The sequence below is a fragment of the Nematostella vectensis genome, chromosome 13 (assembly GCF_932526225.1).
Source record: "Nematostella vectensis chromosome 13, jaNemVect1.1, whole genome shotgun sequence".
Classification (NCBI taxonomy): domain Eukaryota; kingdom Metazoa; phylum Cnidaria; class Anthozoa; order Actiniaria; family Edwardsiidae; genus Nematostella; species Nematostella vectensis.
In genome coordinates, this window is record NC_064046.1 from 14296102 (window position 1) to 14323011 (window position 26910).

The following is a 26910-nucleotide window of genomic DNA, read 5'->3' on the forward strand; positions in this document are numbered from 1 at the left end:
TATATGGTTTTTGGTATCGCTGTGGTGTAAATTAGAAACCATACTTCAGCAGGAATGCTCGGCCGATATGGCAGACGAATCATAATATCGTTCTTTCCCGCCAAATACTTGAGTTTAACACGTTTACTAAGGATTAACAGATACTCTAGCTGCATACATAGGTTGGTAAACATGGAGTGTTTTCTGCATTCTTGTGAAAATACCCATCCACCCATTTCTTTACCCGACGGTGAGAAGGTCATTGTCGGTAGAAGCAGGGAGACCCAAGTCGCCGACAAGAAGTGTTCCAAAACCCAAGGTAGAAACCAGTGTTTATTTAAGCCCCGTCCAGTCAGCGATAACATCAACTACCACCGCTGGGCTGACCACAAGGCAAATGAAATATAGTCGAAGAACTTCGGAACACATCTCCCTATGGTCAGGGGTGGGCTGTTTGCTTAGAACTTAACTATACTAGTTAAACCAGTGCCAGTACCAGTGTGAAACCAGGGAATCTGAGCGTGATCTGAATGGAAGGTCTAGGGGGGTGGGGGGATTGTGTGACTATCCATCGTCCATCAAAAGACAAAATTTTGGGACTGAAGACCGTTTTAGTGTCTTAAATGCTAATTTTAGACACTAAAATGCAATTTATATTTTATATTGTCACGTGCATTGTCTATCTGAAAAAGGGGTGGAGTTATCACCCCCCCCCCAGCCCCCCTCCACCTGCTGCTTATGAACTTACATATAGTTTTTGGTTTATTTTTTAAAGTGAAAATGACAGCAAACTATATGAAGAAAGAGGTTCTTATTGAACAGGTATTTCAATCAGGTGGTTACTATCAAACAAAGTTTATTGACTTTTGATTGTGTATAACTGTGCTTTCAATTATCCTGATGCTTTTTTTTCTGCATAGGTTGGCAACAACCCAAGCACTGTGAATAATAAAAACCTTCAGAAAGGAGAATCTGCTGTGCTAAGGCCTAGTGAAATGTTTGGTTTGTTGCATACAAACTATTTGCATTATATCACTTTCACAACATCCGGTCAACCATCCACACCTATAGCTGATGAATGGTCATCACAGGAGAAAAAGGACTCTCTCAGTTCTCCAAGCAAAAAGATAGACAGAAAAAGGGATGTTGATCAAGAAAACACAGAGACAAAAGGATTAGAGTTGAACAAAGTTAAACAGATTAAAGACAGTGAGAAATGCTTGGAAGCTATTGACTATGACTCTCTCAGTTCTCCAAGCAAAAAGATAGGAAATAAAAGGAAAATTGATCAAGAGAACACAGATACAAAACGATCTAAATTGAACATAGGTGAACTGATTCAAGGCAGTAAGAGGAGCTTGGAAGATATTGACTATGATGAAGTAAAGAAAGAGTTTGGTGAGGAAATGGTAGAAGAATTGAAGTCTAAACATAAGAAGATTGAAGATCTTGGCTGTTCTTCTGGTGTTGACAGTGCATTGAATCTAAACGGTGACAGTCAGCAGAATTTTGCCAATCCTAGTAATGCTTCGGAATGGAGTGAAATTCCAGGAGAGTTGCTGGTGTTCACATCCAAAGGTGTTGAGGGAAGAAAAAAGGTGTAAGATTATTTCTAGAATTGTGTATGCTTGGGCTGTATATCATAAGTTCCTTTAAAGTGAAAAAAAGTCTTACCATAAATATGGAGGGGCAAGATCTTGGTAAAATGGGCAAAATATACTTCTACAAATATGTTGTGTTACTCATACTAGCCTTGTGATGAGCGGGGATCTGTCTACGTAGCACACACAAAAAAAACAATTGCACATTTCTTTACATATTTTTTTAGAAACATTTCAAAGAGAGAAGGGAAGTTTGGATATATTATTATTGCTTTAGCATCACAGGTTTTAATCAAAGTTGCATAGAAACACCTGCAGGGTAGATAAGGATGTGTTTTGTTTCAGATTGCAGGTTTTGATCTCGATGGTACAATAATCACCACAAAATCTGGCAAAGTATTCCCCACCAACACTGCAGACTGGACGTAAGTTTTTTTACAGATCAACTCTTACTCTGTTGGTAAGCTATTTTTGAAACTTGATTATAAGAAAATATAAATTTCTGCTTGTTCCAACCCTAGGATATTTGGAGTAAATCTTGATCCATAAAATCATCGTCATACTAGTTGTTAGCTTATTTGTATTTTTAGGATTCTTTTTCCTCAAATCCCTGGAAAGCTGAAACAGTTATGGAGAGATGGTTATAAGGTATCTTTTTTTTCCTGCCATATTTCTTTTAGAAGGTGACCAACATTTGAGTTTAACTGTTATTCTTTTTTGCAGATTGTCTTTTTCACCAATCAGGTGGGTTGCCTATTTATGGCAGTGCAGGATTCAGGCAAACTTGGGTATGCACTGAGCTTGTGGTGGCAAAATAACAACAAAGAACAACTTTTACAGTGCTTATGAATCAGCCAGATATTTTTTACACCAGAAAGGGCTTGTTTCTATTTAAATATCTTATTTTCTGTAGCTCTACTGCCTGACAACTGCATTCTGTGAAGACTTTGGTATGGTTTTCATAAATTAAACAACCAAAACACCTTTTGGAAAATCCAGCACTCCCCACTGTCGGATTGCATTACCAGTTTAAAGTACAGATCCAAACTTGTTGTTTTAGAATGGTATAGCTAAGAAAAAAGTCAGTGTACCAGACTTCAAGGTGAAAATTCAGCGCATTTTGGATTTGCTTGGCGTACCAACACAGGTAGGTAAAGATTTTTAGCACCAAAAATATGAAAACAATTATTTAGTATGAATATTCTGTAAATTTGGTAGCCTCCCAATTTTTCCAGACTGAGTCATAATTCTTCAGCTATTGCCAAAAATCTCCCCTCTTCTCTCCCATGACTAGTAATCCAAGAAATTCTACTTTGTCCATTGAGGTCATACCCTATAAATAAAGCTGTAATAAAGCTGTGGCTGTTTCTTCATTTTTTTTCTGTTGCCGTCTATAATGTTTTTTTTTTTTGGTTGCTACATGCTTTTTCCCGCTAAACCATTGTCAATTATCAAGAGGGGTAAATCTCAGTTCTTTTTTGTAGGTGCTAATATCTCCAGGGACTGGTCATTATCGAAAGCCTTGCACGGGAATGTGGAAATATCTTCTTGAAAAAGTAAGTTACAGTAGTTATTATCTGAGGAGTACTTGTGAATATATTAATTATGGAACATTTTTTTAGGCAAACCAGTCAGTTCCTGTCAACAAAGAAGAATGCATGTATATTGGAGGTGATCACTTTTTTTTTCTCTCAAACCGCGATTGAAAACTCACATATTATTCTTTAATATTCTTCAATTAATGCCTTTTAGATGCTGCTGGCCGTCCTGTAAACTGGGAGCCAAAGAAAAAGAAAGACTTTTCATGTAGCGATCGAACTGTAAGAACTATTTCTATTCGAACGAAACGAAAAGATGTAAAAAATGTCACAATTTTTTATCAACTATTTCCAGTTCGCTGCGAAAATCGACATAAAATTCTACACACCCGAAGAGTTCTTTTTGGGCAAAAAACCTGCTCCCTTCAACTGGCCCGTATTTAATCCGGTAGGACACCTGGTTAACTATTTGTTTTAAAATCAATTATTTTATTTTTTATAAAAAAGAAACATGTTTTGTTGTAGCGAAAACTACTTGATGGCAATAGACCTCTGTTTACACCGACTTCGTCAAATCTAACATCGAATACCCCAGAGGTGAACATTTTTTATTGTTTGTTTTGTCGTACATTTATTGATATCCATCGCATCCTTACTATTAAATTAATTATTTTCGAAGCATGAAACCATCACTTGTTAGATTTGGTGGCTCTTAAAAGAGCCGTTTTGTGTTTGATTTCTGTATGTGTCTACTTGGATTTCTTCTCCGATCGCTTGGGCAACAGCACGGCCTGGATGTTGGGTAGTACGCCGCCCTGAGCGATGGTCACACCGCCGAGCAACTTATTCAACTCCTCGTCGTTCCTGACAGCCAACTGCAAGTGACGGGGGATGATCCTGGTCTTCTTGTTGTCGCGGGCAGCGTTGCCGGCCAACTCGAGGATCTCAGCGCTCAGGTACTCGAGCACGGCGGCCATGTAGACCGGAGCGCCAGCACCAACACGCTCGGCGTAGTTGCCTTTGCGAAGAAAGCGGTGAACACGGCCGACAGGGAACTGCAGACCTGCTCTAGCTGAACGGGATTTGCCCTTTGCACGGGACTTTCCTCCTTTTCCACGACCTGACATTTTGTTCCGTTTTCACAAGTGAACCGCACTATATAAAACTTACATTTCTTCGGGGGGGGGACTGCTTTTATACTAGAGTGTGGATCGAAATTCTCCAATCAGCGCGCGAAAGACATTGAGGATTAGCCAATCAAAAATCATGGGAAAGTCAAGAAAATTGCATACATGCTTCCTTTAGCGTTTGCTCGCATTTTAGCCAATTGCAGGTTGACGTTTATATCCTTGGAAGCCAGTTTGATGCTACATTTCGATCCGCTTCTCAAGCATAAATAGCCCCAAGGCATCGATGACACTTATTCATTTGAGTGCAAAACTTGTTCAAAATGCCTCCGAAAGCAGCAGTAGCAGCAGCGAAAGTAGTGAAGAAACCCGGTAAAAAGCAGGGCGAAAAGAAGAAGAAGAACAGAAAGAGAAAGGAAAGCTATGCTATCTACATCTACAAGGTGCTGAAGCAAGTTCACCCCGACACCGGTATCTCGAGCAAGGCCATGGGCATCATGAACTCGTTCGTGAACGACATCTTCGAGCGCATCGCTGGTGAAGCTTCCCGCCTGGCGCACTACAACAAGAGGTCGACCATTTCCTCCAGGGAAGTCCAGACGGCTGTTCGTCTGCTTCTCCCCGGTGAGCTGGCCAAGCACGCCGTGAGCGAGGGGACCAAGGCCGTCACCAAGTACACCAGCAGCAAGTAAACGGCGCAACCCCTGCAACGACAGAAAAAGAAAGAAAAGAAGAAGAAAAAAACGGCTCTTTTTGGAGCCACCCACATGAAATAAAGTGTATGATCTCATGCTTCGAAACTCAATAACTCTAGTGTTTCCTTTGCAATAACATAAGTATTTAGTTGGTCGGGATATTTTTCATAGGAAGCTGCGTCTAGAAAAGATAAACAAAAAATATTTCTTTTGAAAAAGAGCGCGAATTTGCAAAAGCACTACTGCATGGGCTTTTAAAAACCCGCCAATCACTACCGCTACTTAAGGGGTTTGACTGACAGGTTCCTTGTTGTAAACAAATGCAAATTGTTCATGTTCAATAAATGCATCTAACGTGGCTTTTTTTTTCAAGCTGATTGTGATGGTTGGGTCCCCAGGATGTAAGTATGAAAAGTACAAAAAATATGACCATTTGATTGTCGATATAGAAGTCTTTCCTGATGGACTTCTCTTTCACCGCATGCTTATGAGCGGCAGAAGCGACTAATATATAGAAGTCAACTCCGAGAAATTCATTGTCATAATGAAATAAATATGATTTAAATATCGCTTTTACCCGTCCAGACCAAATTATTTATTGACCAAGGACAGGGATTTAATCTTGGACTACAGTGGTAAAATAGATAATCCGTGCTAATTCATTTTTTTAGATGACGACACGCAAGAGACCTTTTTTATTTATTAATTTTTTTTTCGTTTTTTCTCTTTTAGCCGGTAAGACGACTTTTGCAAAGGAATACCTCGTTCCCAAAGGTTACACACGCATTAACAGGGTATGGATATAATACCAGTGAAAGTGGAAAACTAGATTTATACCAGTGAAACTGGAAAAACAGATTTAGTGGGTCGAGACACCTGGTTTCGTCAAGCCTAAAAATACTGTAATATCTTCGCAAAGCTTTACTCTGAGCCGTGAGTATGTCTGTCACTGGATTTGTTGTTGGACTGCATCTGAAAAGTCCAGCGACACTGCAAACAGGGTTTCTGTTCTCAAAAAGGCATATGAGCCGAAGTATAGGCGGGAGTCACAGCCTTGCCCTGTACTGGACATTTCCTTAATTTTTGGGTACCATCATGGGTGAAGTACATTGAAGCATTATCATATGCATAAATAAGCCTACACTCCTAGACTTAAATAACGAAACGTATGAAATCCCTAGAGGCACACACAATCAATAGTTTCCCTACTCCCTCTTCTAGCCATTAGTGATATTGGCTGGTCCTCTGGAAATTTTGGATCCATTCCCTCATTTGTAATGTGTTTGTTGTTCCCAGGACACTTTGGGCACATGGCAGAAGTGCGTGTCTGCGTGTCGCGCAGCCCTGTCACAGGGAAAACACGTGGTGGTCGACAACACTAACCCTGACCAGGAGTCCAGAAAAAGGTATTAGGATAGTTCTTGTTTGGGATCATTCGTATGTTTGTGTTCGTTGGGGATCCTCGGTCGGCCTATCCCAGTGAAAATTGTAAACAAACCCATTTTTTAATGACCCCAACCCAAATGAATGCAGGCTATGCAAAGGTAGGCACATAGCTAAATTAAATTGGGAGAAAGTGAATTTCTCTCAGAAGGTCCTAGGAGTCCTAAGAGAAGGTACCTACCGAATGGTCTAGCTTACCGCCCACAAAATGAGCCGGTGCATCATTTATCTCTGTTGCACAAGCTTAATGTTTCTTGTTCTTTTACTAATGGTTTCCTCAACCCATATTATCGTATTCCTATATCGTAAATTAACTGCGCGAATGGATAGATACATGAATGAATGCACCGAGATTAGGTTGCATCGGAGAATCAGTGTCGTAGCCCGCGGTGGTTCATGGGTAGCGCATAAACGGCCGAATCCTTGTATCTAAAAGCTATGTGAATGTTCATAAGATTGTAAAGAAGAATTCTGCAGCTTTTGAAACCTGGATTTGTATTTTATTCACGCTTATTTGTTTTTTACTTGATACCCATGAAGCACTGCGGGTTACGATACATAGATTCATGTGCTTTTTTATTTGTTGCCCATTAAGCAGTGTGGGCTATGTCACATGCATTATCCGACTGCAACCTTATTTGAAATAGGAATATACAGATAAATCTTCTCAATATATACATCCAAAAACATAGCTTTATATTTGTTTTACCAAATTCACTAAAAAATGCCAAAGGAATAAACACAATTATACTGGCCCTATAGCTGCAAGGATGTGCAATGATGACAAACTGGCCCTGACCCTAAGCTTTATGTCTCAAGGTATATCGAGTGCGCAAAGCACGCTAAAGTTCCTGTTCGTTGCTTTGTTATGGACATTTCCCTGGAGCACGCCAAACACAACAATGCCGTGCGAGAGATGACAAACACCGACAGTTCGTACAAACATGTCGGGTTCATGGCGTTCAACAGTTACAAGTGAGTACCAGTGAAAAGAATTCATTTATTGTCGGTCGCCGGAAGGTTGTCGTGAACCGGCGTTACGCGACAATACAATGAAATAGGTGTGTGCTTGAGATCAATGGAGCAAACATCACAACTTTAGCATGTTATTCTGATTATTGGGGTCGCTAGAATTAAATAAGGATTGTTTCTTTAGAAAGTTGCATTTAAAGCCTACAAGCAAGGTGTAGGAATACAAAAACCTATGAATACCAGAAAAGTTGCAAATAAACTTGGCTAAAGTCGCCTGCATTTCTCCTAGTTTAGCCACCTAAGAGATACATTATAGCGCGCAACAAATTTTGTAGCAGCGACAAAGAAATGTCTCTCGGATGGTAGAGAAAGATTTTCGAATCGCGCTCTACAAAAAGTGTCGCGCGCTACATGTCGCCTACTTTAGCCAGGACTGAGGTAGACAGAAACGTATATTGAAATGTCTCCGTTTCGCTAAGGCGCTGTACGCAGCGGATTGTAGAGAAATGCTTCAGCCATTCTGAGGACGGTGTTTTTGTATTTCACAGATCTAGCTACAAAGAGCCCTCGGTCAGTGAAGGATTCGACGAGATCTTGAAGATCCACTTCAAAGCTGTGTTCAAAAACCAAGAGACTAGGGATCTGTATATGCAGTCCTTACATACCTAGGGAGATCTAAATGATCAGATGATCGGAATCTTGTTGTATTTGAACGCGAAAAAGTGGGTTTTGGCAGGCCGTCTCGAAGCTTTCTGGAACGTAGGCTAAGTTCACACGTCGTATTATCCATGAGCCGTATTCAATGCAAATGAAGATAAAACAATCGACTTGATTCATTTGCATGTATTTGCATTAAATACGGCTCATGGATAATACGTTTAAACTTAGCCTAACTGATAATAATTGAACCTAAACATCCACTAAATGGGCCTGGTATGTAGGGTTATTATTTGTTTTTTTTTCTGGGGGGGGGGGGGGGGGGGGGGGAGGAAAATTAATAATTGAACCATCCTGACGAAATGGGCCTGGTATGTATTTTTTTTTTTGGGGGGGGGGGGGGGGCAATCCGCAAAAAGACAGCATTCATCGACCTGCCATGGCTTGTCTTTGCGTTTAAATACCACAGGACCCCTATTATTTGAAAAACGGAGGAATTTAGTATAGTGTTGACGCTCACTTCGCGTTCTTGAACAAGTATTTTATCACACTTTACAATTCCAATTAGGTTTATTATTTACTAGTTGCACAATTTGCATTAATAACAATATTATTATTTACATGTACTAGTCGATGATTCGAGACTAATTAAACTACTAAACCCGAACTTCAAGTAAGTTCGTATCAACAAGGCCGAGGTAATAAAGGCCGAGTGATATAGAATAGAAGACAAAGAGAGCAAAAGTTCGTTACTGACCGTGTAAAATATACTAACAGTTTCATGGATAAATCTTATTTACGAAAAAATAGTCTTTCTTGACACAGAAAAATGGTTGCAAACTTACCTAATGCCTTTTTCTTATTACCGTCTTTCTAGCTATGCCGACTAGTCATACCGTTTTCTAGTTATAAGGTCTTTCTGGCTTGCCGCCTATCTAGTTATACCGCCTTTCTAGTTATGCTGCCTTTCTAGTTATGCTGCCTTTCTAGTTATACCACCTTGTTTTAGCTATGCCGCCTTTCTAGTAATGCTGTCTTTCTAGTTATACCGCCTTGTTTTAGCTATGCCGCCTTTTAGTTATGCCGTCTTTCTGGTTATTCCGCCTTTCTAGTTACGCCGCCTTTTTGAGCTATACCTTTTTTCTTGTCATACCTTCATTTTTGTTATACCGTCTTTCTTGTTATACCTTCTTTCTTGTCATTCCTTCATTTTTGTTATACCGTCTTTCTTGTTTTACCTTCTTTCTTGCCATTCCTTCATTTTTGTTTATACCGTCTTTCTAGCTATACCTTTTTTTAATAAGATTATAGTGCTTATACCAAATAGCAATGGCCGAGGTATTTTGGATTACTTCTTCGACCATATGGCGGATATTAAATGGTTGTTTCCTTGGATGGAGTATGCCGCTTTCCATGTTCCTGAAAAAAAACGGAGCAGCTTGAATATGTGGCGCTGATGTGCACGTATAGTGACGAGTCTATCAAAGGAAATAAAATTCTGAAGCAATTTTTATAATACATTACTCATCCTTATTGGATAAGTTAGAGACAAGATAATAGCAATAGGCAACGCGGGAGATGCCTAACGCGTTTTTTTATGAGAATGGCTGGGACAATGTGTGATCAACCTATTCTTCCCTCGTTAAGGCGGCATGCATGCAACCGACGAACAGTCCATTCTATTGCTTCACACCTTATAACAGATTCGTTTTATATCAGAACAAACGCGGATCGAAAATCCAACGATCTTATTGGCTGATCAATCAGCAACTCGCACATTTGATTGGCTAGCAAACCAGAGTTTACAATCACTAACCAATAACAGCGAAGGGCGCAATATGTAAGTTTCGAGCTAATGCGTCAGTTCCGTCAAACTTATTCTGGAGGTGAAGCAGAAAAGACATTTGAAGTAATGGCCCGTCGCAAGCAGTCAACAAAAAGAAGGACAAGGATGAGGTACTCCAGGCGCCTAAACCCGAAGTCAAACGGACATGCGAATGGATATCACAGCCCAAGGCGTGCAGAGAGAGCGACCAGACGCTATTACAAACCCGTAATACGACAGTCAGTAAGACTCTACGAGGAGGCTGTGTTTACAACAGGAGAGAAAAAGACAGCTTTGAGCAGAGGAATTCTACTTGCAAGGCGTATTCGAGGGCATAGTCTACAGTAAACAGCTTGTGAGAGACCTTAAGGACATTGACCACGGACAAACTGAACTCGACCATTGACCACGACAATATCAACTCGAGGACCGACGCAGATAATCGAATCCCGACAAAACTACAAACAACGGTTCTTCTTAGAGCCACACATTTGAAAAAGTCAATTGCTTCTTGCTGTCTTTCTAAGAGAATCGTTGATTAATAAGACCTGACCAGTTTCAACTTTTTAAATATGACATGAAAGAGTAGGTATGTTCTTACTGGTTAACATTCGGGAAAGATGGTAGTGCACTACTTTTGATTACCAATTTCTCTAACGCTCATTGGTGTCTATTTTGTGCGCCGGCGTTTTGCTTTTGGGCAGGGCACAAATAAGATGAGTACAAAACATGGAAAATACCTTGATTTTCTACAGGCGAGAGAAAAACATTAATGATTACACAGGAGGTGAATATGCTGCTAACAATAAAACAATGTCTGAATTATCAATTGTTTCCTCGTTAATTAACGCGCGGCGTTAGTCTCTTTTTAACATGAGCACACATGGGTTGAAACTGCTCGAACTGGTGGGAAATAAATCATAGTATTCAGTACAGAAGGATGAAATGTGTCCTTCAAGCTTTTTTTTCTACTTTTTTTAAGGCTTTTTTTAAGGCCCAAATAGCCGTGTTCGTGAACCAGAAGAATGAAATACAGTACACCAAAAACTGGAATTCGACTCTGCCAAATTTTCGTGTTAATTAGACTTCTTCAGGGCAGACTCCCAAATTTTCGTATTTAATAAGACTTCTTCAGGGCAGACTCCCAAATTTTCGTCTTTAATAAGACTCCTTCAGGGCAGACTCCCAAATTTTCGCCTTTAATAAGACTTCTTCAGGGCAGACTCCCAAATTTTCGTCTTTAATTAGACTTCTTCAGGGCAGCCTGATAACCCTGTTTATCACTCACCATCAAAGCCAGTTCAGCCTGATAATCCTGTTTATCACTCACCATCAAAGCCAGTTTAGCCTGATAATCCTGTTTATCACTCACCATCAAAGCCAGTTTAGCCTAATAATCCTGTTTATCACTCACCTTCAAAGCCAGTTTAGCCTGATAATCCTGTTTATCACTCACCATCAAAGCCAGTTTAGCCTGATAATCCTGTTTAGCCATCTCGTCCTGTACCCATTGGGGAACGTCAGGGATCACCATGGCTACCAGGAATTTGACCCCCAGCAGAAAATGCTGCAAACAAAATGAATCTTAAATGCATATCAGAATATCAAAGTAACAGCCTTAAAAGAAAATCTTACGTTTTATTTATCAAATTCAATCGAAAACATCGCAGCAGTCTCCCCAAATTGGCCGATGGGAATAGATACTTTACCAAACTCGATAGTTAGGATGAGAAACTGGCGGCTGACCCACAGAGGCAAGACACACACTTCACACAGCCTACCCGATAGGCCTACACAGGCTACCCGATTTACCTACCTCGATGGCAACGAACATCAGGACGGCGTTAGCCGGGGAGAGGTCTGGTAACCAGTGGGCACTGTTGGCGGCCATTCCGATCAGAGCGCAGTTCGTGATGACGGCGATGACACTCATCGCCTCGAATGCCGCCTGCAAAATCAAGGACCCCCTACGTCAGCAATGCAATCACGAATTATAGGATGTCTAAAGCTTGCTAATGCCGAATAAACTACTTATTCCTACTTAAATTGGATATATTTGCCTTGGTTGCGCTCCTACAGCGAGCTCTGTACCTACGAACTTACGACCTTCCAAACGATGCGCTGTGTAACCGCTGCCTGGTAAATGAGTAATTCTACCTACAGCGGCGCTTTTTTTCTTTCCCCACTATTAGTAGGAATAAAAGGTTTATTCGACACTAACAAAGAATTAGACATCCCTTTGGAGTAAAGATGTCCAATAACCCATGATGAAAGTAACTCTTTTTCAAAGACCGAGGTTTTGACATTTTTGTTACCCATAATCATAATCCTAAGAGGGTTACTAGACGTGGATTATCGCCTGGCTAGCCTTCTCGCAGGCGGTACTCGGTGTTATTATCGCGGAAAACCCTCGCCGTTCGGTGATCGGGCGCCATCAGGAACCACGCGGCTTAAAATACAAGATGGCGCCCGATCACCGAACGGAGAGGGTTTTCCGCGATAATAACACCGAGTACCGCCTGCAAGCAGGCTATCGCCTGGCGAGTAACACATTTTCTCGTTTAGAGAGGAGGCGTAAGGGGGGTGACGCACAGAAACCGCACAGAAAAACGCCATAAACCGCAAAACTCTCAAATTAATTATGGTAGATTGGATATCGAAATAAGAATAAATAATATTGCGGTCCTAAAGAAATCGCATCTACAGTGTTAAACTGTAAAGTTTACTTGAAAAAATAAAATCTTAACATAATTAGTAAACAATCAAACCGTATAAATAATCTAAATCATATTTACGTTAGTGATTGCATTTACGAAACTTTGCGGTGAGAACCTTGGACTAGTTACGATACATATCTTTACCTAGAGCTCTCTTGTAAAAAGCTGGTTTCTAAAAGGGGCGTATGCTGTACGACGATATCAGAGCGTCAGAACGTCTCCCTGAAAGGCTGTTTGGCGAAATGTCTTTAGGCTCTTTTAGAGACTTGGCCCTTTATTCATAAGAGGAGAAACTATTCCACAGCATTGCGCAAGCCTGCGTCAATGTTTCTTAGCCTGTACTTTTAACTTTGCTTGTTACATCAAAAACCAGTGATTTATGAATAAACGCCGCCCTGGTGTAGGTGGATCCCAGGCTCGTGTCCAGAGGGGTCCGAGGAGTCCTGACCCCACCCTGCTCATTTGACGAGATTACTTCGACTCCAGTTGACACCTTCGTTGGTAGTTGAGAAGACGGTAAATTTTATGTGTTCAATTGATATAAAAGGTAGCTAGTTCGACCTATATTACCAGAACTGTAGATGACGATTTGAGTTAAATTGATCCGTGGTTAGTGAATTTCCAACTCTGGCCCAGCCCTGCGATTTTCTCTGGACACGTCCCCTGTATCCCGTATGTGCACGCCCCTGTATCCGGTATGTGCACGCCCCTGTATCCCGGATGTGCACGCCCCTGTATCCCGGATGTGCACGCTCCTGTATCCCGGATGTGCACGCCCCTGTATCCCGGATGTGCACGCCCCTGTATCCCGGATGTACACGCCCCTGTATCCCGGATATGCACGCCCCTGTATCCCGTATGTGCACGCCCCTGTATCCCGTATGTGCACGCCCCTGTATCCCGGATGTGCACGCCCCTGTATCCCGGATGTGCACCACTTACCTGCCACGCGCCTATCGAAGATGCGGGTTGTGAGAAAGGCCGCTGAAAAATGCGACACATTTTGAAGGCGTCGGTGCGGATCTCGATGACATTGTTGAGGAGGGCCCAGAATGCAGCCATGGGGTACGCCGACGAGAAGAGAAACGTGTATCCAAACTGAAGGAACAGCTCCAAGTAATCACCAAACGTGTCCTACGGTACACAGCACAGTGATAGATGAGCAGAAGAAACATACAGAGAACATGTCCTACGATACACAGCACAGTGATAGATGAGCAGAAGAAACATACAGAGAACATGTCCTACGTTACACAGCACAGTGATAGATGAGCAGAAGAAACATACAGAGAACATGTTTTACGTTACACAGCACAGTGATAGATGAGCAGAAGAAACATACAGAGAACATGTCCTACGTTACACAGCACAGTGATAGATGAGCAGAAGAAACATACAGAGAACATGTCCTACGACACACAGCACAGTGATAGATGAGCAGAAGAAACATACAGAGAACATGTCCTACGGTACACAGCACAGTGATAGATGAGCAGAAGAAACATACAGAGAACATGTCCTACGTTACACAGCACAGTGATAGATGAGCAGAAGAAACATACAGAGAACATGTCCTACGACAAACAGCACAGTGATAGATGAGCAGAAGAAACATACAGAGAACATGTCCTACGTTACACAGCACAGTGATAGATGAGCAGAAGAAACATACAGAGAACATGTCCTACGACACACAGCACAGTGATAGATGAGCAGAAGAAACATACAGAGAACATGTCCTACGGTACACAGCACAGTGATAGATGAGCAGAAGAAACATACAGAGAACATGTCCTACGTTACACAGCACAGTGATAGATGAGCAGAAGAAACATACAGAGAACATGTCCTACGATACACAGCACAGTGATAGATGAGCAGAAGAAACATACAGAGAACATGTCCTACGGTACACAGCACAGTGATAGATGAGCAGAAGAAACATACAGAGAACATGTCCTACGGTACACAGCACAGTGATAGATGAGCAGAAGAAACATACAGAGAACATGTCCTACGGTACACAGCACAGTGATAGATGAGCAGAAGAAACATACAGAGAACATGTCCTACGGTACACAGCACAGTGATAGATGAGCAGAAGAAACATACAGAGAACATGTCCTACGGTACACAGCACAGTGATAGATGAGCAGAAGAAACATACAGAGAACATGTCCTACGACACACAGCACAGTGATAGATGAGCAGAAGAAACATAAAGAGAACATGAAACAGACGAATGAATTTATGAAGTTGGAACCTACAGTAAACACCATATTTGGAATTAAACAATTACTCACGCGCGTTAAAGTTTTACCGCCAATAATTTTTCCGCCACAAAACTTACATATCCCGGATAATAACAAGTCTGACAACCAAATAGGGTTTTCTTAGCTTGCGAGTGCAGGCTGTTCTACGGCTCAGTGCAAAGGAGGACCTGGGACTTTCTTTGCGCTCGATATTCTGGCTCGCGTGAAAAAGAGTATTTATTGCATGCACATGCGCGAACATGTACCAATCAGCGATCTTTCACGCGAGCCAGAATGTCCAGCGCAAAAGTCCTAGGTCTGGTCTAAGCTTATGTGATGCAGTGTGTCAGTACATGGCTCACTGTGCAGGTGGTCCCTAGGTACAGCTTGTGTGGTGCAGTGTGTTATTGCATGGCTCACTGTGCAGGTGGTCCCTAGGTACAGCTTGTGTGGTGCAGTGTGTTAGTGCATGGCTCACTGTGCAGGTGGTCCCTAGGTACAGCTTGTATGGTGCAGTGTCTTAGTGCATGACGCACTGTACAGATGGTCCCTAGGTACAGCGTGTGTGGTGCAGTGTGTTATTGCATGGCTCACTGTGCAGGTGGTCCCTAGGTACAGCTTGTGTGATGCAGTGTGTTATTTCATGGCTCACTGTGGAGGTGGTCCCTAGGTACAGCTTGTAAGGTGCAGTGTCTTAGTGCATGACGCACTGTACAGATGGTCCCTAGGTACAGCGTGTGTGGTGCAGTGTGTTAGTGCATGGCTCACTGTGCAGGTGGTCCTTGGGTACAGCTTGTGTGGTGCAGTGTGTCAGTACATCGCTCACTGTGCAGGTGGTCCCTAGGTACAGCTTGTGTGGTGCAATGTGTTAGTGCATGGCTCACTGTGCAGGTGGTCCCTCGGTACAGCTTGTGTGGTGCAGTGTGTTAGTGCATGGCTCAATGTGCAGGTGGTCCCTAGGTACGGCTTGTGTGGTGCAGTGTGTCAGTGCATGGCTCACTGTGCAGGTGGTCCCTAGGTACAGCTTGTGTGGTGCAGTGTGTTAGTGCATGGTTCACTGTGCAGGTGGTTCCTAGGCACAGCTTGTGTGGTGCAGTGTGTTAGTGCATGGCTCACTGTGCAGGTGGTCCTTGGGTACAGCTTGTGTGGTGCAGTGTGTCAGTTCATCGCTCACTCTGCAGGTGGTCCCTCGGTACAGCTTGTGTGGTGCAGTGTGTTAGTGCATGGCTCAATGTGCAGGTGGTCCCTAGGTACGGCTTGTGTGGTGCAGTGTGTCAGTGCATGGCTCACTGTGCAGGTGGTCCCTAGCTACAGCTTGTGTGGTGCAGTGTGTTAGTGCATGGCTCACTATTCATGTGGTCCCTAGGTACAGCTTGTGTGGTGTAGTGTGTTAGTGCATGGCTCACTATGCATGTGGTCCCTAGGTACAGCTTGTGTGGTGCAGTTTGTTAGTACATGGCTGACTGTGCAGGTGGTCCCTAGGTACAGCTTGTGGGGTGCAGTGTGTTATTGCATGGCTCACTGTGCAGGTGGTCCCTAGGTACACCTTGTGTGATTCAGTTTGTTAGTGCATGGCTCTCTGTGCAGGTGGTCTCTAGGTACAGCTTGTGTGGTGCAGTGTGTTGGTGTATGACTCATTGTGCAGGTAGTCCCTAGATACAGCTTGTGGGGTGCAGTGTGTAGGTGCATGGCTCACTGTGCAGGTGGTCCCTAGTTACAGCTTGTGGGGTGCAGTGTGTAGGTGCATGGCTCACTGTGCAGGTGGTCCCTAGGTACAGCTTGTGTGGTGCAGTGTGTTATTGCATGGCTCACTGTGGAGGTGGTCCCTAGGTACAGCTTGTGTGGTGCAGTTTGTTAGTGCATGGCTCACTGTGCAGGTGGTCCCTAGGTACAGCTTGTGTGGTGCAGTTTGTTAGTGCATGGCTCACTGTGCAGGTGGTCCCTAGGTACAGCTTGTGTGGTACAGTTTGTTAGTGCATGGCTCACTGTGCAGGTGGTCCCTAGGTACAGCTTGTGTGGTGCAGTTTGTTAGTGCATGGCTCACTGTGCAGGTGGTCCCTAGGTACAGCTTGTGTGGTGCAGTTTGTTAGTGCATGGCTCACTGTGCAGGTGGTCCCTAGGTACAGCTTGTGTGATGCAGTTTGTTAGTGCATGGCTCACTGTGCAGGTGGTCCCTAGGCACGGCTTGTGTGGTGCAGTGTGTTGGTGTATGATTCATTGTGCAGGTAGTCCCTAGATACAGCTTGTGTGGTGCAGTGTGTTATTGCATGGCTCACTGTGCAGGTGGTCCCTAGGTACAGCTTGTGTGGTGCAGTTTGTTAGTGCATGGCTCACTGTGCAGGTGGTCCCTAGGTACAGCTTGTGTGGTGCAGTTTGTTAGTGCATGGCTCACTGTGCAGGTGGTCCCTAGGTACAGCTTGTGTGGTACAGTTTGTTAGTGCATAGCTCACTGTGCAGGTGGTCCCTAGGTACAGCTTGTGTGGTGCAGTTTGTTAGTGCATGGCTCACTGTGCAGGTGGTCCCTAGGTACAGCTTGTGGGGTGCAGTGTGTTAGTACATGGCTCACTGTGCAGGTGGTCCCTAGGTACAGCTTGTGTGATGCAGTTTGTTAGTGCATGGCTCACTGTGCAGGTGGTCCCTAGGCACGGCTTGTGTGGTGCAGTGTGTTGGTGTATGATTCATTGTGCAGGTAGTCCCTAGATACAGCTTGTGTGGTGCAGTGTGTTATTGCATGGCTCACTGTGCATGTGGTCCCTAGGTACAGCTTGTGTGGTGCAGTGTGTTAGTGCATGGCTCACTGTGCATGTGGTCCCTAGGTACAGCTTGTGTGATGCAGTTTGTTAGTGCATGGCTCACTGTGCAGGTGGTCCCTAGGCACGGCTTGTGTGGTGCAGTGTGTTGGTGTATGATTCATTGTGCAGGTAGTCCCTAGATACAGCTTGTGTGGTGCAGTGTGTTATTGCATGGCTCACTGTGCATGTGGTCCCTAGGTACAGCTTGTGTGGTGCAGTGTGTTAGTGCATGGCTCACTGTGCATGTGGTCCCTAGGTACAGCTTGTGTGGTGCAGTTTGTTAGTGCATGGCTCACTGTGGAGGTGGTCCCTAGATACAGCTTGTGTGGTGCAGTGTGTTAGTGCATGGCTCACTGTGCAGGTGGTCCCTAGGTACAGCTTGTGTAGTGCAGTGTGTTGGTGTATGGCTCACTGTGGAGGTGGTCCCTAGATACAGCTTGTGTGGTGCAGTGTGTTAGTGCATGGTTCACTGTGCAGGTGGTCCCTAGGTACAGCTTGTGTGGTGCAGTGTGTTGGTGTATGACTCATTGTGCATGTGGTCCCTAGGTACAGCTTGTGGGGTGCAGTGTGTTAGTACATGGCTCACTGTGCAGGTGGTCCCTAGGTACAGCTTGTGTGATGCAGTTTGTTAGTGCATGGCTCACTATGCAGGTGGTCCCTAGGTACAGCTTGTTTGGTGCAGTGTGCTAGTACATGGCTCACTGTGCAGGTGGTCCCTAGGTACAGCTTGTTTGGTGCAGTGTGTTAGTGCATGGTTCACTGTGCATGTGGTCCCTAGGTACAGCTTGTGTGGTGCAGTGTGTTAGTGCATGGTTCACTGTGCAGGTGGTCCCTAGGTACAGCTTGTTTGGTGCAGTGTGCTAGTACATGGCTCACTGTGCAGGTGGTCCCTAGGTACAGCTTGTGTGGTGCAGTGTGTTAGTGCATGGCTCATTGTGCAGGTGGTCCCTAGGTACAGCTTGTGTGGTGTAGTGTGTTAGTGCATGGCTCTCTGTGCAGGTAGTCCCTAGGTACAGCGTGTGTGGTACAGTGTGTTAGTGCATGGCTCACTGTGCAGGTGGTCCCTAGGTACAGCTTGTGTGGTGCAGTGTGTTAGTACATGGCTCACTGTGCAGGTGGTCCCTAGGTACAGCTTGTGTGGTGCAGTTTGTTAGTGCATGGCTCATTGTGCAGGTGGTCCCTAGGTACAGCTTGTGTGGTGCAGTGTGTTAGTACATGGCTCACTGTGCAGGTGGTCCCTAGATACAGCTTGTGTGGTGCAGTTTGTTAGTGCATGGCTCACTGTGCAGGTGGTCCCTAGGTACAGCTTGTGTGGTGCAGTTTGTTAGTGCATGGCTCACTGTGCAGGTAGTCCCTAGGTACAGCTTGTGTGGTGCAGTGTGTTAGTGCATGGCTCACTGTGCAGGTGGTCCCTAGGCACAGCTTGTGTGGTGCAGTGTGTTAGTACATGGCTCACTGTGCAGGTGGTCCCTAGGCACAGCTTGTGTGGTGCAGTGTGTTAGTACATGGCTCACTGTGCAGGTGGTCCCTAGGTACAGCTTGTGTGGTGCAGTTTGTTAGTGCATGGCTCACTGTGCAGGTGGTCCCTAGTTACAGTTTGTGTGGTACAGTTTGTTAGTGCATGGCTCACTGTGCAGGTGGTCCCTAGTTACAGCTTGTGTGGTACAGTTTGTTAGTGCATGGCTCACTGTGCAGGTGGTCCCTAGGTACAGCTTGTGTGGTGCAGTGTGTTAGTACATGGCTCACTGTGCAGGTGGTCCCTAGGTACAGCTTGTGTGGTGCAGTGTGTTAGTACATGGCTCACTGTGCAGGTGGTCCCTAGGCACAGCTTGTGTGGTGCAGTGTGTTGGTGTATGACTCATTGTGCAGGTAGTCCCTAGATACAGCTTGTGTGGTGCAGTGTGTTATTGCATGGCTCACTGTGGAGGTGGTCCCTAGGTACAGCTTGTGTGGTGCAGTTTGTTAGTGCATGGCTCACTGTGCAGGTGGTCCCTAGGTACAGCTTGTGTGGTGCAGTTTGTTAGTGCATGGCTCACTGTGCAGGTGGTCCCTAGTTACAGCTTGTGTGGTACAGTTTGTTAGTGCATGGCTCACTGTGCAGGTGGTCCCTAGGTACAGCTTGTAGGGTGCAGTGTGTTAGTACATGGCTCACTGTGCAGGTGGTCCCTAGGTACAGCTTGTGTGATGCAGTTTGTTAGTGCATGGCTCACTGTGCAGGTGGTCCCTAGGCACGGCTTGTGTGGTGCAGTGTGTTGGTGTATGATTCATTGTGCAGGTAGTCCCTAGATACAGCTTGTGTGGTGCAGTGTGTTATTGCATGGCTCACTGTGGAGGTGGTCCCTAGGTACAGCTTGTGTGGTGCAGTTTGTTAGTGCATGGCTCACTGTGCAGGTGGTCCCTAGGTACAGCTTGTGTGGTGCAGTGTGTTGGTGCATGGCTCACTATGCATGTGGTCCCTAGGTACAGCTTGTGTGGTGCAGTTTGTTAGTACATGGCTGACTGTGGAGGTGGTCCCTAGGTACAGCTTGTGTGGTGCAGTGTGTTAGTGCATGGCTCACTGTGCAGGTGGTCCCTAGGTACAGCTTGTGTGGTGCAGTGTGTTAGTGCATGGCTCACTGTGCAGGTGGTCCCTAGGCACGGCTTGTGTGGTGCAGTGTGTTGGTGTATGATTCATTGTGCAGGTAGTCCCTAGATACAGCTTGTGTGGTGCAGTGTGTTATTGCATGGCTCACTGTGGAGGTGGTCCCTAGGTACAGCTTGTGTGGTGCAGTTTGTTAGTGCATGGCTCACTGTGCAGGTGGTCCCTAGGTACAGCTTGTGTGGTGCAGTGTGTTGGTGCATGGCTCACTATGCATGTGGTCCCTAGGTACAGCTTGTGTGGTGCAGTTTGTTAGTACATGGCTGACTGTGGAGGTGGTCCCTAGGTACCGCTTGTGTGGTGCAGTTTGTTAGTGCACGGCTCACTGTGCAGGTGGTCCCTAGGTACACCTTGTGTGGTGCAGTGTGTTGGTGTATGACTCATTGTGCAGGTGGTCCCTAGGTACAGCTTGTGTGGTGCAGTGTGTTAGTGCATGGCTCACTGTGCAGGTGGTCCCTAGGTACAGCTTGTGTGGTGCAGTGTGTTAGTGTATGGCTCACTGTGAAGGTGGTCCCTAGGTACCGCTTGTGTGGTGCAGTTTGTTAGTGCACGGCTCACTGTGCAGGTGGTCCCTAGGTACACCTTGTGTGGTGCAGTGTGTTGGTGTATGACTCATTGTGCAGGTGGTCCCTAGGTACAGCTTGTGTGGTGCAGTGTGTTACTGCATGGCTCACTGTGCAGGTGGTCCCTAGGTACAGCTTGTGTGGTGCAGTGTGTTAGTGCATGGCCCACTGTGCAGGTGGTCCCTAGGTACAGCTTGTGTGTTGCAGTGTGTAGGTGCATGACGCACTGTGCAGGTGGTCCCTAGGTACAGCTTGTGTGGTGCAGTGTGTTGGTGTATGACTCATTGTGCAGGTGGTCCCTAGGTACAGCTTGTGTGGTGCAGTGTGTTAGTGCATGGCTCACTGTGCAGGTGGTCCCTAGGTACAGCTTGTGTGGTGCAGTGTGTTGGTGCATGGCTCACTGTGCAGGTGGTCCCTAGGTACAGCATGTGTGGTGCAGTGTGTTAGTGCATGGCTCACTATGCAGGTGGTCCCTAGGTACAGCTTGTGGGGTGCAGTGTGTTATTGCATGGCTCACTGTGGAGGTGGTCCCTAGGTACAGCTTGTGGGGTGCAGTGTGTTATTGCATGGCTCACTGTGCAGGTGGTCCTTGGGTACAGCTTGTGAAGTGCAGTGTGTTGGTGCATGACTCAATGTGCAGGTGGTCCCTAGGTACGGCTTGTGTGGTGCAGTGTGTCAGTGCATGGTTCATTGTGCAGGTGGTCCCTAGGTACAGCTTGTGTGGTACAGTGTGTTGGTGTATGACTCATTGTGCAGGTGGTCCCTAGGTACGGCTTGTGTGGTGCAGTGTGTCAGTGCATGGTTCATTGTGCAGGTGGTCCCTAGGTACAGCTTGTGTGGTACAGTGTGTTGGTGTATGACTCATTGTGCAGGTGGTCCCTAGGTACAGCTTGTGTGGTGCAGTGTGTTAGTGCATGGCTCACTGTGCAGGTGGTCCCTAGGTACAGCTTGTGTGGTGCAGTGTGTTAGTGCATGGCTCACTGTGCAGGTGGTCCCTAGGTACAGCTTGTGTGGTGCAGTGTGTTGGTGTATGACTCATTGTGCAGGTGGTCCCTAGGTACAGCTTGTGTGGTGCAGTGTGTTAGTGCATGGCTCACTGTGGAGGTGGTCCCTAGGTACAGCTTGTGTGGTGCAGTGTGTTAGTGCATGGCTCACTGTGCAGGGGGTCCCTAGATACAGCTTGTGTGGTGCAGTGTGTTATTGCATGGCTCACTGTGGAGGTGGTCCCTAGGTACAGCTTGTGTGGTGCAGTGTGTTAGTGCATGGCTCACTGTGCAGGGGGTCCCTAGATACAGCTTGTGTGGTGAAGTGTGTTATTGCATGGCTCACTGTGGAGGTGGTCCCTAGGTACAGCTTGTGTGGTGCAGTTTGTTAGTGCATGGCTCACTGTGCAGGTGGTCCCTAGGTACAGCTTGTGTGGTGCAGTGTGTTAGTGCATGGCTCACTGTGCAGGTGGTCCCTCGGTACAGCTTGTGTGGTGCAGTTTGTTAGTGCATGGCTCACTGTGCAGGTGGTCCCTAGATACAGCTTGTGTGGTGCAGTGTGTTAGTGCATGGCTCACTGTGCAGGTGGTCCCTCGGTACAGCTTGTGTGGTGCAGTTTGTTAGTGCATGGCTCACTGTGCAGGTGGTCCCTAGATACAGCTTGTGTGGTGCAGTTTGTTAGTGCATGGCTCACTGTGCATGTGGTCCCTAGGTACACCTTGTGTGGTGCAGTGTGTTAGTACATGGCTCACTGTGCAGGTGGTCCCTAGGTACACCTTGTGTGGTGCAGTGTGTTAGTACATATCTCACTGTGCATGTGGTCCCTAGGTACACCTTGTGTGGTGCAGTGTGTTAGTACATGGCTCACTGTGCAGGTGGTCCCTAGATACAGCTTGTGTGGTGCAGTTTGTTAGTACATGGCTCACTGTGCAGGTGGTCCCTAGGTACAGCTTGTGTGGTGCAGTGTGTTAGTGCATGGCTCACTGTGCATGTGGTCCCTAGGTACAGCTTGTGTGGTGCAGTGTGTTAGTGCATGGCTCACTGTGCATGTGGTCCCTAGGTACAGCTTGTGTGGTGCAGTGTGTTAGTGCATGGCTCACTGTGCAGGTGGTCCCTAGGTACAGCTTGTGTGGTGCAGTGTGTTAGTGCATGGCTCACTGTGTAGGTGGTCCCTAGGTACAGCTTGTGTGGTGCAGTGTGTTAGTGCATGGCTCACTGTGCAGGTGGTCCTTGGGTACAGCTTGTGTGGTGCAGTGTGTTGGTGCATGGCTCACTGTGCATGTGGTCCCTAGGTACAGCTTGTGTGGTGCAGTGTGTTAGTGCATGGCTCACTGTGCAGGTGGTCCCTAGGTACAGCTTGTGTGGTGCAGTGTGTTAGTGCATGGCTCACTGTGTAGGTGGTCCCTAGGTACAGCTTGTGTGGTGCAGTGTGTTAGTGCATGGCTCACTGTGCAGGTGGTCCTTGGGTACAGCTTGTGTGGTGCAGCGTGTTAGTGCATGGCTCACTGTGCAGGTGGTCCTTGGGTACAGCTTGTGTGGTGCAGTGTGTCAGTTCATCGCTCACTCTGCAGGTGGTCCCTAGGTACAGCTTGTGTGGTGCAGTGTGTTAGTGTATGACTCACTGTGCAGGTGGTCCCTAGGTACGGCTTGTGTGGTGCAGTGTGTCAGTGCATGGTTCACTGTGCAGGTGGTCCCTAGGTACAGCTTGTGTGGTGCAGTGTGTTAGTGTATGACTCATTGTGCAGGTGGTCCCTAGGTACAGCTTGTGTGGTGCAGTGTGTTAGTGCATGGCTCACTGTGCAGGTGGTCCTTGGGTACAGCTTGTGTGGTGCAGTGTGTCAGTGCATGGTTCACTGTGCAGGTGGTCCCTAGGTACAGCTTGTGTGGTGCAGTGTGTTAGTGCATGGCTCACTGTGCAGGGGGTCCCTAGGTACAGCTTGTGTGGTGCAGTGTGTTAGTGCATGGCTCACTGTGCAGGTGGTCCCTAGGTACCGCTTGTGTGGTGCAGTGTGGTAGTGCATGGCTCACTGTGCAGGTGGTCCCTAGGTACAGCTTGTGTGGTGCAGTGTGTTAGTGCATGGCTCACTGTGCAGGTGGTCCCTAGGTACCGCTTGTGTGGTGCAGTGTGGTAGTGCATGGCTCACTGTGCAGGTGGTCCCTAGGTACAGCTTGTGTGGTGCAGCGTGTTAGTGCATGGCTCACTGTGCAGGTGGTCCTTGGGTACAGCTTGTGTGGTGCAGTGTGTCAGTTCATCGCTCACTGTGCAGGTGGTCCCTAGGTACAGCTTGTGTGGTGCAGTGTGTTAGTGCACGGCTCACTGTGCAGGTGGTCCCTAGGTACAGCTTGTGTGGTGCAGTGTGTTAGTGCATGGCTCACTGTGCAGGTGGTCCTTGGGTACAGCTTGTGTGGTGCAGTGTGTCAGTTTATCGCTCACTCTGCAGGTGGTCCCTAGGTACAGCTTGTGTGGTGCAGTGTGTTAGTGCGTGGCTCACTGTGCAGGTGGTCCTTGGGTACAGCTTGTGTGGTGCAGTGTGTTAGTGCGTGGCTCACTGTGCAGGTGGTCCTTGGGTACAGCTTGTGTGGTGCAGTGTGTTAGTGCATGACTCACTGTGCAGGTGGTCCCTAGGTACACCTTGTGTGATGCAGTTTGTTAGTGCATGGCTCATTGTGCAGGTGGTCCATAGAGAGAGTAAATGCGTAATTCCAGTGCATGTTTGCTATTCTGAGGTTTCTTTGGAAATAAGATACCACAGGGAACCCACCGTGTAATGTTCCTGTTGCCCCTGCTTCTCAATGCTGTCAGTAAGGTCAGCGGATTTCACCACAATTTTCTTGCCTTCTTTAGACAAAGTCGTTACTCGACTGCGGAACATCAGATATGGCACAAGAGACTCTGTAATCTGACCAATCACTTGTGATGTAATCATCAGTGCCGCGAGATGCTGAGGAATCCAATAAAGGAAACATTGACTATTTTCCCGCTCAAACCACAGGCTACCCAAAAACTACAAGATGCTGACAGGATCAAAAGTTCGACTTACAGTTCTTAGAAGGGCGATATCTTGTAGATAGAATGCGATGTAGAACAGCGAATAGAAACAGTTGACAAAATAGAACTGAAAAAAATTGAAACTGGGATTAATATAAACACTCAGTTTACATTATTTTGTGGATAATGCATCATCAACTGGGACTACAATTATATTTGAAATAGGTCACCCTTCTAACCGAGGCTTTTCCATAGTGTTTCTTGTTTGTGTTTGTATTCACGGCTTTGGCCACTCGCGTTGTTTTGGTCGTTTTGTGCTCGGTACAAATACAAACAAACAACGTGAAAACACCAAAACGAGAATCGACAAGGAAAGTGTTAAACACAAAGTGAAAGAAAGGTTCTGCTAGCAGGGTAGAAATAGGTCTATATGCCAACTCAAAGCTCATAAGTCAAATTACTCACCAAAACTAGTTTGACAATCAAGTGGTTGTTGTATGAAGATTCGAGACGATGATTTTCTAAACACAAGTGTGAACTGTTAGTAGCTCTGCCTGAAGTAATCTGATTGCCGTTTTCAAGCCTAATTTTTGTGAGAATGTATATTCTCTGTATTCACCCGCATTGGCTCTCTTGGATTTTCTCACATATTAACTGTATTTCACCCCGATTTCACAAGATTTCTGTCCAAGTTTGGGTTGACAGCTATGCTTAATGGGGAGGACAATATATATAACATATCCAAACAGGCTAAGTTTTCTGCCAATAATTTCCTGCCAAAAAAGTTACAGTTCATATGTTTTTCCATGCCTTCGGTCGAGTGGTTGCAGATTGTTCTACAGCTCAATGTGAAGGAAGGTTGGGGCCTTTACCTACAGCCTCTGTGTTACGTTGTGTCAGTTTATGGCTTACTGAATGTGTGTGGATTTTATTAGCTTCATACACTTCTTAAATTTCAGTAGAAGGGGTAAAGGACCACCGTGATATTTCTGTGATATTGTCAATATCAAGGGTTAAAGCATTGTTTTTTGCTGCAAAAACACAAAATTTTGATAATTATAAATCATCATATTAATATATTATAATAAAATGCTTATGAAAAAGGTGCATGGGGAATATTTGTTACACATCCCACAATACAAGTCAAAATTGTTGATCAAATAAACATGTAACAAAAAAATCACTTTCTTGTTTGCAAACTCACCCCATTCTGTTAACCACAGAGCAATTCGATGGTAAATGTTATTAAGCACAGCAATCATCACACTATAAGATACACTTGGTATCATCAGCAGAACTGTGGCTATAATGCTGTCATCTTTACCATACTTTTCTTCCATGTAGAACTGAAGCTTGAAGTAGAGCAACATGACAACAGTTGCCACCTGGAGATAAAGAACAGAGAATCAGGCACCGTGGAGGGGGGGGGGGGGGGGTTGGTGGGGGAGCACCTTTTAAAAGGCCCAATATTTTACATCAGCCTTCCCCAGGGGATGGAGCACTGGGTGCACATATACTTGAATGAAAACCCCTGTTAAATTTTGATCCATGCCTTTGTTACGACACATCTAGACTACTGCAACTCACTCCTTTTCAAGATCCCTAAATACCAACTCAAACGTCTCCAGCAGATCCTCAATGCAGCTGCGCGTGTTGTACAACTAGTACCTAAGTTTGATCACATCACACCCATCCTGATTCACTTTACACTGGCTACCTGTGGAATTTAGGATACAGTTCAAGATTCTGCTTTATGTTCACCACAGCTTAAATGGCAACACTCCCTCCTATCAGTCCCTAATCAATGGCACTCGCTCTTCCTATAACTTCAGATCAAACGCCGCTAATCTTCTGGTAATCCCAAAGACTAGATGCAAAACCATAGGAGACAGGGCATTCGCACATGCCGGTCCAGAACTATGGAACAATTTGCCTATTATCATCAGCCGGATATTAGGACTCACCCCTTTTAAACAAGCGCTCAAGACGTATCTGTTCCACCTAGCATATAATGTTTAATATTTAATTTAATTATTCTTTTTATTAAGCGTTTTAGAATATGTATCCATAGTTTTAGCGCTTTACAAATAAATGTATTATTATTTATTATTATTATATGACCGGAAGGGTCGTGAATGT

At 45.4% G+C, this 26910-nt stretch overlaps 4 protein-coding genes across 6 annotated transcripts in view; 2 read left to right on the top strand and 2 right to left on the bottom strand.

Annotated features, from left to right (window-relative positions):
* The first annotated feature begins 22 nt into the window (after window positions 1-22).
* LOC5504195 (bifunctional polynucleotide phosphatase/kinase) lies at window positions 23-8164 on the top strand. 2 transcript variants are annotated; one of them, XM_032372476.2, is made up of 17 exons: window positions 23-298; window positions 755-801; window positions 900-1577; window positions 1926-2005; window positions 2171-2228; window positions 2304-2324; window positions 2641-2727; window positions 3065-3136; window positions 3203-3251; window positions 3333-3400; window positions 3474-3566; window positions 3644-3715; window positions 5314-5341; window positions 5673-5734; window positions 6237-6346; window positions 7203-7358; window positions 7904-8164. In XM_032372476.2, the coding sequence occupies exons 1-17, from the start codon at window positions 55-57 to the stop codon at window positions 8022-8024; spliced, it is 2046 nt and encodes a 681-aa protein (XP_032228367.2). In that variant the 5' UTR covers window positions 23-54; the 3' UTR covers window positions 8025-8164. The 2 variants fall into 2 exon arrangements, with proteins under 2 accessions (XP_032228367.2, XP_001625139.3); XM_001625089.3 differs by having other exon boundaries at window positions 48-298; window positions 755-814.
* Window positions 3710-4265, bottom strand: LOC5502001 (late histone H2A.2.2). The gene has a single exon (XM_001623180.3). It carries the CDS (start codon window positions 4243-4245, stop codon window positions 3868-3870), a length of 378 nt encoding a protein of 125 aa, XP_001623230.1. The 5' UTR covers window positions 4246-4265; the 3' UTR covers window positions 3710-3867.
* Window positions 4554-4960, top strand: LOC5502003 (late histone H2B.L4). Its single transcript, XM_001623182.3, has one exon. The coding sequence runs from the start codon at window positions 4569-4571 to the stop codon at window positions 4935-4937; it is 369 nt and encodes a 122-aa protein (XP_001623232.2). The 5' UTR covers window positions 4554-4568; the 3' UTR covers window positions 4938-4960.
* A 399-nt stretch (window positions 8165-8563) lies between the features above and the next one.
* Window positions 8564-26910, bottom strand: part of LOC5504200 (anoctamin-10) — a 37070-nt gene continuing 18723 nt past the window's right edge. For both annotated transcript variants that reach the window (XM_048721141.1, XM_048721140.1), the window contains exons 7-14: window positions 25976-26156; window positions 25237-25292; window positions 24824-24898; window positions 24545-24724; window positions 13497-13688; window positions 11654-11785; window positions 11294-11404; window positions 8564-9431 (exon numbers count right to left, since the gene is read on the bottom strand). In XM_048721141.1, the coding sequence (XP_048577098.1) occupies window positions 9387-9431; window positions 11294-11404; window positions 11654-11785; window positions 13497-13688; window positions 24545-24724; window positions 24824-24898; window positions 25237-25292; window positions 25976-26156 (972 nt within the window). In that variant the 3' untranslated portion in view covers window positions 8564-9386. The remainder of the gene's footprint in view (window positions 9432-11293; window positions 11405-11653; window positions 11786-13496; window positions 13689-24544; window positions 24725-24823; window positions 24899-25236; window positions 25293-25975; window positions 26157-26910) is intronic.